The 14419-nt window shown below is 32.8% G+C and overlaps 1 protein-coding gene across 13 annotated transcripts in view; it reads right to left on the bottom strand.

Moving 5' to 3' along the window:
* The window catches only part of NBEA (neurobeachin), a 671041-nt gene that overhangs the window by 516768 nt on the left and 139854 nt on the right, over positions 1–14419 (bottom strand). For all 13 annotated transcript variants that reach the window (XM_070578754.1, XM_070578744.1, XM_070578745.1 and 10 more), the window contains exons 12-13: positions 5815–5967; positions 4008–4176 (exon numbers count right to left, since the gene is read on the bottom strand). In XM_070578754.1, coding sequence (XP_070434855.1) covers positions 4008–4176; positions 5815–5967 — 322 coding nt within the window. The remainder of the gene's footprint in view (positions 1–4007; positions 4177–5814; positions 5968–14419) is intronic.

Below are 14419 nucleotides of genomic sequence, written 5' to 3'. Positions count from 1 at the left end.
TGAATAATACTTCTTTGAAAAGCTAGTGTAGTAGCTCAAATTATCTTTAGAGTGTCCCTAAAAGAAAGTATTTGAGTTCAAAATGATATGAAAAAAATGTTGTAATTTAGAAAACTATATATTTCAGAACCTCACATTCCACTAAATAACAAAATTAATTTCAGATCAATTAAAAAGTGCAATTAAGGGGTCTGCCTGGTGGCATAGCCATTAAGTTCACAGGCTCTGCTTCAGTGACCTGGGGCTCACCAGTTCACATCCCGGGTGCGGACCTATGCACCAGTTATCAAGCCATGCTCTGGCAGGCGCCCCATCTATAAAATAGAGGAAGATGGGCATAGATGTTAGCTCAGGGCCAATGTTCCTCAGCAAAAAGAGGAGGACTGCTGGCAGATGTTAGCTCAGGGCTAATCTTCCTCAAAAAAAATAAGGAAAGAAATTTCAATTAAAAAGAGTTAAAAAGAAGAAATTAATAAAAATATAGATTAAAAAGAATAAATTAAACCATAGATAAAAAGAAACAATAAGTCCTTGGGATGCAATGTATAGCATGGTGACTATAGTTAATAATACTGTATTGCATATTTGAAAGTTGCTAAGAGAGTAAATCTTAAAATCTCATCACAATAAAAAATTTTTTTAGCTATGTATGGTGAACATATACAAATATCAAATCATATATTATACCTGAAACTAATATAATGTTATATGTCAATTATAGCTCAAAGACAGAAAAAGTTAAAAAAAAATTCTTGAATAAAGCGTGCAATTCACTGAAGGAAAAAAAAGGAAAAGAAATACTCTTCTACTTTCCTTTGACTATTCTTGACTATGTCTTTAGATCAGTTGAGACATATGCAAATACATATATATATCTATATATAAACCTACAGTTCCTAATCTGTCTAACAAGAATGCCTAGATGCAATGTCACCCAAAAAGCAATGAGCACAAGATGTACATCTAACACCCAGATCTTTGCTTCTAAAAACCATATCTACCAAAACAAACCAGGACTCCTTGGAGAAGTGGGTGATTCCAGGACTGGGATAAGGAAAGTATAAAATGAACCAAAAACATCTTGCGCCAGAAAGCAAGGAAATAGTACAAAATTACAGACATTTGTCTTAAAGACCTAAGAACTCATATAAAGGGGCTCTAATAGCCAAACCTGAGATAACTTGAACATCAAAATAAATAATGATGACAACTCATGTAATAGCCTTTGGGTTAAATCCATCAAGCCACCTGTTTCACTGGAAGATATCACACCCAAACATTTAAGTATGTCTACGGCTGTTTTTGCCATTCAACAGCAGAACTGACTACTTGCAATAGAGACCTTATCATTCACTAAGCCTAAAATATTTACTGTTTGGTCCTTCACAGAGAAATTGTGTCAAGTGATTATATAACACACTCAATGAGACAGGAATACATGAAATTCATACTGATATAAAAAATGGAATAAATGGATGAGAAAAACAAGTTTTTCCTCAAAGTAAAATTCAAACGAATAAACATCTTAGAAAATATGGTGACTTGCCAGCCTTTACAGTAAAGATCAATTCTGAGAGGAGTCATCAATGAACTAAAACCAGTGGGTGAAAGTTCGCTGAAAAACAAGATATTTACGTAGTCTCAATGTATTTCTCCATCAAATACTTATTATTATGAAAGAGAAAGTAGAAATTTTACAATAAAGAATGTGGGCAGGCACCACCTTAACCAAATAATCAAAGTTAACCTCACTACTAAGACAACTCAACATCGTGTGCCTTCTGACATGATAACAATAAGACAGAACTGGCATGACTACCATATGACTCCTTCCAAAATGACAAACCTGAATCACATGAGTAAATATCAACCAAATCCAAATTAAGGGATATTCTAGAAAGTAACTGCCTGTATTCTTCAAAAATGTCAAGGTCATGTAAGACATGGAAATATTAAAAGAATGATTCTACATTGAAGAACATTAAAGTAACAAGGCAACTAAATGCAATACATGATCTTTGACTGGGATTCAGGGAAAAAAGAAAGGTTTGGGGTTTCTTTTCCCTAAGAAGATATCATTGGGATAATTGGTTAAGTTTGAAAGTGATCTTTGGATTAGATGATAGTACTATATTAATGTTAATTATCTGATTTTAATGGTTGCCATTAGTCACCTAAGAGAGTGCCCTTACATTTTAGAAAATAAACAGTAAAGTATCTAGGAGTAATAGGGCATCATATCTACAATTTATTCTCAATTGATTCAGAAAAATATGCACATGTATATGTGTGTTTATATTTACATAAAAATAGAATGGTAAAGTCTATGAGGTAAAATACAAAATATTGGGAAATATGGTTGGGGTATATGAGAATTCTTTGTACAATTCTTGCAACTTTTCCATAAATTAGAAATTAATTTTTGAAGCAGAAATGAATATGTGTAAATGTATGATTTGCCTAGAGTGCACTCTAACAGAGTGTAGTATTTAAAAACAAGGGCTCTGAGAGATAGACATGACCCAGGTTTTAGATCTGCCTCTTTGTATCAACTCAAAGATTCCTAATCTGCAAAATGAGAGTGATATTAACAACCTAGTTATATATAGATATAGTCCTATGTGTACATGTAAATATGTCTATATAATTACATTACATAAAAATGATTCAACAAAACTAACATGTAAAGTGCTTTGTATGGATTCCAACTCATGATGAGTATGCAATAAATTTTAGGCATTGCAAGTTTAAAAGCAATGGAAAAAGCCATATATGACAGAATAAGAGATCTGAGTACAAACAACACAATTTTCAGAGTCCCACCAATAAAATAAAAGTCATAAAAGCTAATAAATGAACATTTAAAAAATGAAATGCTATTTTTCCTATCAAAAAGATTTTTACAAAATGATAATTTTCAAAGCTACTGTGAGTATGCTGAAAAAAAGCACCTTAACATACTATTGATGAAAGTGTAAACTAGTGCAATATTTCTGAAAAAATGGACAGTATTTATCATGAGACCCCTTGTCAGTAATTCTAAACAAATCAACGATGGAGGTGAGTGAATATATATAAAGGAATAGATCACTGTATTATTTACAGAATCAAAACTTTAGAAACAAGGAAATGGTATATCTTCTTAGATTACCATGTAAGCTAAGAAAAAAACAAAAGAAAAAACTTTAAAGAAACACAATTCTGTAAAAGAGTTTAAATATTTTACATAATTATGAACTGAGAAATAGTGGAAGAAGACACACCATACTTGTAACAGTAATTATTCCTCGGATTTGGGTTATGAATAACTTTTTTCTTCTATTATTTTCTGAGTATGAATTTTTATATAATTAGGAAAATTGGCAATATTTTTAAAACATAATGCAGTGAAGAATTAGTTTCTACTACACTTGGAATAAATGGTGAAGTTTGGGGAAAAAAATAAAGAAAAGCGACAATTTCAAAACAACTATATAAAACACAGAGGCCATGACCAATGTCATTCATCTATGGGTTTTTTTTTCGGGGGTGGGGGGGAAGACTGGCCCTGAGCTGACACCTGTGCCCATCTTCCTCTATTTTATATGTGGGATGCCTCCCACAGCATGGCTGGATGAGTGGTCCATACGTTCGTGCCAGGGATCCGAACTGGTGAACTCAGGCCACTGAAGCAGAGTGTGTGAACTTAACCACTATGCCACAGGGACAGTCCCTCATTCACCTGTTTTGAATATTATGAATATATCTTGCTGAATCACAACAAGCATTGAGGCTAAAAGGTAAAATATTATTTATTTCTACCTCCCTTTATTACAAAAATAACTTAATGCTTCAAAGCTATAAACTTCTCCCTTACCATGAAAATTTCTCAATATAGTGGTATACTATATAAGAAAGACAATAGTTCAGTGATAATTTCATAACCACGCACGTCTGTTCACCATAATAGTACTCAGTATATAGGACAATCATAGTACAGTGTAACATAGTGGGAGTGCTGTACTTACCTAATCCCTTAGGTGTAATGCCACTACTGTCAGCGGGATTAATGACCCAGTAGTAATATTTTAATGTGTGCATTAGCTGTAATACTGTTCCTACTCTGCGTATGGTGGTGTAAATGGTAGCAGTTCCAATAAACTCAGCAGACAAGTAAGTGTATAGGGAAAGCTGAACCTAACACAAAATATTAACAGAGCATTAAAATAAATTTAAAATGCCTCAAGTGCTTATATCATAAATACACATTCTATTCTAATTTAAATGCAAATTATTAAAGGCCAAGAAAAGACTATTTATTGTGGTTAAAAATAACTAGTTATTAAATATTATTTATATTTTAAAAGGAAAATAACCTGCAATCAAGACATTCTAATAACATTTATTTTAATAAAGGTTATCTAATACCTATTAACAATGAAATAATTTTAAATGATTCAATAATTCTATTGAAAGAATCTGATATGAAGATCAAATTACTTAAAAATCAAACAAAGTCCATAATCAAAGTACATTTCAGCAGCTCAGAGGAAGAGAATTAATATCAGTCAGCTATATCATATTTGGAAAAAAAATATATTGTTGTCATACATCCGAAAAGTTCTTGTAATTTCACATTTTTTTAACCTATTGCCACAGTATCAGAATCTAACCATGTAAGCATAGAGATGACAAGTTTACACACCTTATTTAAACTTCAGGTTTGAGTTTAGCACAATTAACATGATAAGCCATAATAAAAATTAGAACTTAAACATCATTTAATCAAAGTTATGCGGAAGATTGAAAATTGTAAAAGGCAGCTCAAATTCATGAAAAATATTCATCATTATTTATTTCCACTAGCCTATAACAGAACTAAATTCAAGAATTTAAAATAATAAAAATTTAGTTTGACATCTAGAAAAAAATGCCTTCCTTGTATATTGTAAATGTTACTTTACTGCCTTTTTCTCCAAATTTTTATTTTGAAAAATATCAAACAAAAAATTACATGAATATCATAATAGAAGTACCAATTGTTAATAGTTTTCCACATTTGCTTTATTTCTCTCTTTGATATTATAGATATATAAATATATTGGTTAAACGTATGAAAGTAAGTTGCTGGTATTCAGACACTTCACCACTAAGTATTTCAGCATAAACCTTCTAAGAACAAGGACATTCTCCTACACAGATCATAATACCATTCCCCCACTCAATAAAATTTATATGACACTAGTGTCTAATTTAAGGTTCATATTCAACATTTCTCACTTGTCCCAATAATTTTTGACAGTGTAAAAAGCACCTCCTACTTTATTATCTATTTATTAACATTATCTATGAAGACCATTTAACAAAATCTTTAATTTTGATATCATCAAATACATTAATTTTCCTCCCTAAGGAGAAAAGTTTTGAAGGTCTTATTTAAGAAGTTTTTGGCTATCCCCAAATTGCAAAGGTATCCTTCAACAATTTCTCCTGTTAGTTTTATAGTTTTACCTTTCAAATTTAAGTCAAATCTAAGTGTGGTTCACCCTTGTGAAGGGTAAGAAGTAGGGCTTCAACTTTTCTTTTTTCCCACAATCATTACCATTATCTAGTTCCAGAACTTTCTCATCACTCCAAAAGGCAGCTTCATTTTTAACTATAGTTTATTTCAATATTTACATATTTAATATTTTGATTTCTGATACTGCATAGTACAACTTCTTTGGACTGACTATAAAATAAGCTGAGAAATCCAAATATTTTCTACTAGATAGTTTAGATTCAATAACTATAATATTACATTGAAATAAAATAAATGACAATAAAAATGTATACCTTTGCAGGTGTATGTATCCAGATGGCTGGGTTGAATAAAATGTGATCACAAAGCTGCTTCAGCAAAGGTGCCCCATGAGATAATCCATCAAGGTACTTTGCGAAGGATAAAAACTGCTCCAGGACAGCTCTAGTTATATGAACTCGTGATGACTAAAGAAAAATGAAACAGAAATTCAAGCTAAAAATATACAGATTAGCAAATGGTAAAATCACTGACTGAGAATAAGTACATACGAATTTTTCATATGCTATCTCTAATACCATAAATATAAAATATATTTTAATTATTTCCTCTGCTATTCAAAATTTAATTATATTTAGAAACCTAGAATTTTAAGATAATTCTCTAATCAACAGTTTGTTATCTAAAGTCTTTTCCAGGACAACTGCAGATAAATAACAGGCTAAATAATGCCACTCTCAACTAAAGCTGAAGAAATAAATTATGAATAAGAATGGTTTCATTCCAGTTTTGTAGTAATTTACTAACAAGAAGAGACCTTAGACAAAGAAAATTAAAATGGAGTACAATTACTGTCATGAGAATATACACACATACAAAGATGTTCGGAAAAAGAAGTGCTTTCACTAGCTTCAAACCAAAGTGAAAAGAAATTGACGCTACCATTCTGCTGCATCTTTTCTTTCAAAAAGTCAAAAATGAGTTGCAGAATGACAAATGGAATATATCTGGCTTAGCATAAACCTTTCTGACCTATCCACAGTATTTGAAAAGCAGATCTCACTTTCCTGGAAATACTATCCTCAGGTGGCTTTCATGACCCTCAGATTACTCCTTAGTGTTCTTTGCTTAAAAGAATGCAAACAGCTGAAGATTACTCTCTTCAGAATTACTCTCTGCCTGGATGATATTTTATGCTTCCACAGCTTCATATAACATTATCCCTATTCTGAGTACTCCCATCAAGAATTTTCAACTGCCATTACAAATACATAACCTATTACCAATGGTATTTAGGTAAAGGATAGACCTTCCAAAATTCAAACCAAACCTTAAAGCCGCACTTCCCATACAGTAGCCAGCCACTAGCCATATGTGGCTACTGAGCCCCTGAAATGTGGCCAGTCCTAAGTGATATGTGCTGTAAGTATGCACACACTGGATTTTCAAAGTTTAGAATGGAAAAAATAATGCAAAATATCTATTCCTTTTTTTAATTGAGTATATGTTGAACTGATAATATTTTGGATATACTAGTTTAAATAAAATACACTATTAAGATTAATTTCACCTACTCCTTTTTACTAGAAAATTTTAAATAGCATATAAGGCTTGCATTGTATTTTAATTGGACACTGCTACCCTAGAGTATAATTTCAGATGAAAATATTATAGAGGAAATGCTGTTCATAAAAGGTAATAATTCAAACTCAAATGTCAAAAAATACATCTTCCTACACAAATCCTTTCTTCCTCATCTAGTGATTCTTTTTGTAGTATCACCATCCTCCCTAGAGTAAAGAATCACCTATCACTCAACCCTCAAGCATAGGTCATATGGCACCTTAATCTCCAGTATCCACAGATTGAAGTCTAAAATATCAGAATAGGATGATTAAGGTCTAAAAGGGACTAAACTGTCTTACCAATTTTACTTCCTACATGATTCACTTACATGCATCATGCTCATAATAAGGCCCACTCAATACATCTGACCTAACCATGCCACACATTTTCATACTTCTACATAAGGGGTCACAAACTCAAATGATTACAATATCCAAGTAGTTAACAACAATGTACGAATTAGAGTAGGCGACCATAAAGAGTAGTGAAGACTACTCAAGGTACCTAAAGGAAATAAAATTCAAAACTAAAAAACTTTTCACTGAACCAAACAAAGTATTTCTTTGGGCCAAATTCACCTCCACAACACCAGTTTGCTTTACCTGCTTTCTCTATCATACTCTCTCCACTTGTAAAACCCTTGCATCCATTTTCTTTACATTTTCCTTAACAGGAATACTTTTCATTTAGTCATTCAAGAAAAAAGTATGTTGAATACTTACTATTTGCCAGGGATTCTCCTTGGCACTGTGGAAAGAGCAGTTAACAAAACTCAAAAAAGTCCTTTCCTAATAGAATTTACATTCTAAAGGGGGAGGAGAAGGTAGGGAGATACAATAAATAAATTTAAAAAGGTAAAACATGTCATGTTAAATGTTAATAAGTGCATGAAAAAGCATGGAGTGGATAGAAAATTTGGGGAAGGGTGGTCAAGAGAAGGTTTCACTGAGAAGGCGGCATTAAGTAGGTTTGTGTATTTCACAAAACACCAATGCTTTGACTACACATAACCAACAGTCCTCCAAAATTCAAACCAAGCCTTACACCATCACTTCACATGAAAATTTTACAAGAAGATGAAGGAAATGGTCCTAACAAACAGCTGTTATTAAAGGGTGGGGAAGGGGACAAAAACAAATGAATATTTCAGTAAAAAATAAAGCAAAGATTGGGTACTCATTTTAAAGAACTTTAATAAAAAGAAGACAATATTCTTAAATCTAAAATATTTTATTCATGGACGGAGAATAAAATTAAAATAAGAGATCATGGTTATTTAAAGTTTCAGCCAACTTCTTCACTAAATATAATTTTACATAGCTTATCTCATACATTCTATTTTTATTCAGTAATACTGATTTTAAAAAGATTATCTGATACATTCTACTTTTATGCCTAAATCTGTGAAATAGAAGTCAGATCCTATTCTTAAACAAAAATTCTCAGAGATCAGATTTTATCCTATAAAAACTGGCATTTGTTTATAAAGAACACTAAAGTGATATAAAACCAAATTGACCATTATGAATATATTCAATTGAGGAAGTAAGTTGGAAAACAAGTTTTTAACTTGCTCCACGTTATTAAAATACATGCTATAAGTATCACATGAAGCCTTCCATGGTACTAAAAAAAAAAGTGTCAGTTGTTTTTTCATAGCAGTTAATGCTGCTGGGTATTAGTTTTTAATTCTAAAGCTGATCTTTAGGAAATACTTTTCTGAAACTGTGTTTTTTAATTGGCCCACTCAAAATTCTACTAGGCATAAAATGAATGTCTCTTGAATAGCATGTTACCTTTACCTATAAGTAGTACTTATTCCTTCCGCCTTGTATTACTGTTAGTTCTTCACATATCTTTCTTTCCTGATATAAAAAAGGATACTGTCATTCATCTTTTATCTGTCTGGCGCCCGCCATAATTCCTCAGTAAATGTTTAACTGAATTCATATCAAATTCAAGAACAGAGAAAGAATAGAACAGATCTGACGAAACACAGGAGAGGATGAAAGAAGAGATCTAACTCTGTTTTAATATGTTTACTTTGATCGCTTTACAATATTTTTTTTATTTTGATATTTGCTTTCATTTTCTCAAGTGAAATTATTTTAAAAAGAGATTTATACTTGATAGTTTATAGCTATAAATCTATAAAATACAAGCTCTGGAATTTAAACTATATGACATTACTTTTGCGTGGTGACTGAATACATAATTTGTATGAAGTACTATATGAGATGTGACTAAATGTATTTGGAAGTAGAATCTGAGAAGCTAGAAAAAACAATTATATTATAACATCTAATCCAGAAGTAACTAAACCAAATAGGAGAAATGGATGTTATAAGTAAAAAACTTATACTACTCAGTAAAAAGAAGTCTTTCCCACATTTAAAGTAGCCCAAAATGGAATGGACTGCCAGAAATGTTCATTTTTATTGCAGAAACCATTCTATAGATATAGCATATGCATTATGTATTAAGTAAATTGTGAAATATTATTTTAATTAGTACATCATAAAGTAGTTGATCTTCAATATCCATTTCATTCCACTCCTCTCAGGACACCAAGATTGAGCTCCAAATAGTCTAAGCCAGTATGAATCACTTGTGTGTTGGAGTTGTTTGGGTGGGGGCAGGGACAGAAAATGATTAGCTCAGAGACCCCACATCAAAATTTTCATGGCAACTATTGGTTCAAAGTAAACAGGACCTAAGCTGATCAATCAAATTGGAGGGAAGGATCTTGTTCAGTAATTAGGAGAAAGGAACTCTCTTTCTCTCCACTCAGACATAAAGGCCTATAGCACCAAGTCCACCTGGCAACCTTCTTATGGCCACAAAGGAGAGCAGCTATAGAGTAAATCACCACTGTAGGTGGCAAAGTAAAGATACAGGAAAAACCTGGGTCTTTGATGATATAATTGTTACTCAACCTAACTCTGAACCCACACTTACTGGATATGTTTTGCGAGCTGTACCAATCCACTCTCCAATATTCCATCCTATTTCTATGCTGCCTTGGGAGGCTCCCTCACCTACTGACTTCCAGTTGAGTTGACTAGTTGGAAACACCAGCAGGAAATTAGAGGACAGGAAGAAAATGAAGTTGGGTTATTTATTTCCCTGGCTTAATCCCTTCCAGTCAATATCCTATATTCTTTCATGGAAAACCACAATCTAGGCAGGTACAATTCTCCTATACTACAATAACTTACTCTTTGAATTATGCTAAATGCTCACTCTTCTCATCTCTTCAAACCTTGCTGACTTCCCTTAACAACGCACACAACTTTTTAAAGATCCTCGTATTAAACTCTTCTCATTAACTGAGTTGAGTGTGACACGGGTTTCCTGCCAGGACTATGACTGTAAGCCACCTAACACTAGACTTCCAGTCACATTAGAAAGCATATTTCTTCAATGGTGAAGTTACTTTGAACCAAATTTTTTATTAACCATAACCAAAATTATTGAATACATCAGATAACCTCTAAGTTCTGTTCAAACTCATATTTTGGCAAAATAAAACAAAACAAAAATACCTTAAAAGTTTTTCATGAAACAGTCTCAATGTGATAAATAAGAAGGCCTCTCATTAGACTACCTTCTGTGATAACTAACTTACACCTAAGATAAGAAGATAGAGCTGAGAGACAATCATTAACTTGTTATTAGTTGATGATAAAATAGAAATGGAACCTTTATTATTTATGCTACTCACCTGGCAGCTAATTGTTTAAAAATAAAACAGTGTGAACATTCAACTGAGAAAGCTGAAACAGGTATTCCTTTTAGGTAATCAGACAAGCATACAAGTGCTTTTCGTTTATTCGGTTCAACAAATATTTATTGAGACAGGCATTCTCTTAGGTGCAGATACATCTTGAAGATACAGCAGTAAGGTGAGAAAAAAAAAGATACTGTCCCTGCTTTCATGAGGCTGAAGGCTACATTCTAGTGAAAGGAGGCAGAAAATAAACAAGTAAAAAGAATGTCAGGATGGTGCTGTAAAAAATTAGCAGAGTAGGGAGACAGTCAGTGATGATTAAGGAAGAGCTACTATTCTACTTAGAGGGATCAGAGAAGACTTCTAAGGTGTCATAAGCAAAACCCTGAATGAAGTGTAGAATCAAGCCATGTGGATATCAACAGAAAGAATGATTGAAGCAATGTGAAAAGAAAATGCAAAAGTTCTGAGATGAGCTCATGCTTACCATTTTAGTTTTTAAGGGAAGGGCAAAAAGGCCTCTGTATGGCCAGTGTGGCTGCAACAGCAAAAGCAAGCAGGAGAATGGTAAGAGATGATGTCAGAGATAAGGGACTTGTGAATTTACTCTGAGAAGGATAGGGTAGTTGGATCTGGCACATTTTAGGAGGACTAGTCTGACTGCAAGTGAAAAACAGACTATGGGTAACCAATGGTGAAAGACGACCAAGGGTTTGAACTAAGATGATATCAATGGACATAGAAAGAAGTAGAGTAGGAAGTAGGAAGTAGTCACTGATTCTGAATACAGTTTGATACTAAGACAACATAATTTGCTGAGACTATAGATTTAGGGCGTGAAAAAGAAGAGTCAAAAAGTATTAACATTTTTGTTATGAACTACTTGTTGAATGGTAATGCTTTTAAATAAGATAGAGAAGACTGAGGGGTGAAAGATCTGAGAAAGAAAATAAAAAGTAACAATTTGGATAATGTAGGTTTATGAAGCTTATTAGACATCCAAGTGGAGCTGAATATGGGAGATTGAAGTTCAAAGAAGAGGTTGTGGTTGGAGACATGCATTTGAGAACAACTAGTATTTACAGGATAATGAAAGCTAAGGGAATGGTAAGCTCAATTAGAATAAACTGTAAACAGAAAAGGGAAAGATTTCCAGAATTAAGCATTAGGATACCAGTCTTTAGAATTCAGAAAGAAGAGGAGGAACTACCAGCAGAGAATAAAAGGAGGCCAAGGAAGTAGGAAGAAAACAAAGAAAGAATGCTGTCACAAAATACAATTGAAGAAAGCACTTCAGGAAGGAAAGAAGGTTAAACTGAAATGTTGTTAACAGGTCAAATAAGATGAAGACTGAGAACCACAAGATTTAAGAGTACAAAGGCTATTGGTGCTACTGACATGAGCCATTTTAAAAGAAGGATAAGGATGAAAGCCAGACTGGAATGGGGATGGATCTAAGACTACACAGAATTCCAGGACTATAACAATGATTTAACATTTGAAAATCAATTAATGTAATTCACTAAGAAAAAGTGTTGAGACATCATAATTATTTCAAATAATGCAGAAAGAGCATTTGATAAAATTCAGCACCCGTTTATGATAAAGAAAACTCTTACCAAACTTGAAATACAGTTTCTTAATTTCATTTAAAAACCTAGGGGCCAGCCCCGTGGCCAAGTGGCTAAGTTTGTGTGCTCCACTGCGGCCGCCCAGGGTTTTGCCGGTTCAGATCCTGGGCACGGACATGGCACCACTCAGGCCACGTTGAGGCGGTGCCCCACATACTAAAACTAGAAGGACCCACAACTAAAATATCTACAACTATATACTGGAGGGATTTGGGGAGAAAAAGCAGAAAGAAAAAAAAAAGATTGGCAACAGTTGTTAGCTCAGCTGCCAAACTTTAAAAATAAATAAATAAATAAAAATAAATAAAAATCTACAAAAAGTAATCTAGAGCACATATCATACACAGTAGCTAATTATCAAAAGCTTTGCCCATGAGATCTGGAATAAAATAGGGATGGCCACTATTATAACTTCTGCTTGACTCTATACTAGAAGTCTTAGTGCAATAAGACAAGGAAAAAAAAATTTTAAATAAATATTGGGAAAAAACATTGTCATTCTCAGACAGTATGATCTTCTACAAAGAAAATTTTTTTAAAAATCTACAAACTACTAGAATTAATAGAGGAATAGCAAGATTGGTATACAAAAGGTCAATCAATACAAAGACCAATAATATTTCTATGTACCAGATGTAAAGATGTCAATATAATAAAATGAAAATCCTAGCATTTTTTAGTGGAAATTGAAATGCTGATATATATGTTAATACAAAGACCCAAGAATAGCCAAGGCAATCTTAAAGAACAATGAAGCTAGATAACACACTATGAAATATCAAGATGTACTAAAAAGCTACACAAATTAAGATAGTGTTACACTGCCTCAAAGGTAGGAAAAAAAAACCCACAATAGATAAGATTCTCTAAGTGATCCCATTTAAATGTGGTCACCAGATTTGAGGCAAAGATTACACTGCAATGAAGTAGAAAACCATCTTTTCAATAAATGGTACTGCACCAGCTAGATACATATACAGAAAAGAAAACTCTTATATCTTACATATAACCTTGTATCTCACACCATATACAAAATTCAATTCCAGATGGGTTATAAATCTAAGTGTGAAAAGTGAAAAAAAAATTTGAGAAGAAAACAGAATAGTCTCATGGCTTTTGGATACATAGGATTCAAAACGGGCAAATTATAAAAGAAACTGAAAATTTAACCTATATTAAAATTAAGGACTTCTATTCACCAAAAAACACCATTAAGAGAGTGAAAAGGCAAGCCACAAAGGAAGAGATATTTGCGATACACATCCAAGAGAGGACTCATATTCAGGATATATACAGAGTTTCCACAAATCAGTAAGAAAATGACAGAGACAACCCAAATAATAAAGGGCAAACACTTTGAATAGGTATTTAACAAAAGAGGATAACCAAAAGGAGAATTAAATGCATGAAAATGGTCAACTTAAATTGTCATGAGGGGAATGCAACTTAAAACATAATGTGATCCACAGAATGGAAGACTATCTTTGCAAATCACATACCTAATAAAGAACTAATATATAGAATTAAAAACTCATACAACTCAATAACAAAATGACAAATGTCCCATTTTTTTTAAATAGGCAAAAATTCTGAACAGACATTTCTCCAAAGAAAATATACAAATAGCCAAAAAGCACATGAAAAGATGCTCAGCATCATAAGACATCACAGAAATGCAAATAAAAAATGACATGCCATTTCATAACCACTAGGATGGCTAGAATAAAAAAGACAGACAATAACAACTGTTGGCAAGGATGGGAAAAAACTGGAAACCTCATACACTGCTGATGGGGATGTAAAATGGTAGAGCCACTTTGGAAAACAGTCTAGCATTTTCTCAAATGGTTAACATAGAGTTCCTATAGGACTCAGCAAATCAATTCATAGGTATCTACCCAAGAGAATCAAAAACATATGTGCACATAAAAA

This window comes from Equus przewalskii, chromosome 16 (genome assembly GCF_037783145.1).
Source record: "Equus przewalskii isolate Varuska chromosome 16, EquPr2, whole genome shotgun sequence".
Lineage (NCBI taxonomy): Eukaryota > Metazoa > Chordata > Mammalia > Perissodactyla > Equidae > Equus > Equus przewalskii.
Note: the sequence above shows the minus strand (reverse complement) of the source record. Positions and strands in the feature narration are given on the sequence as shown.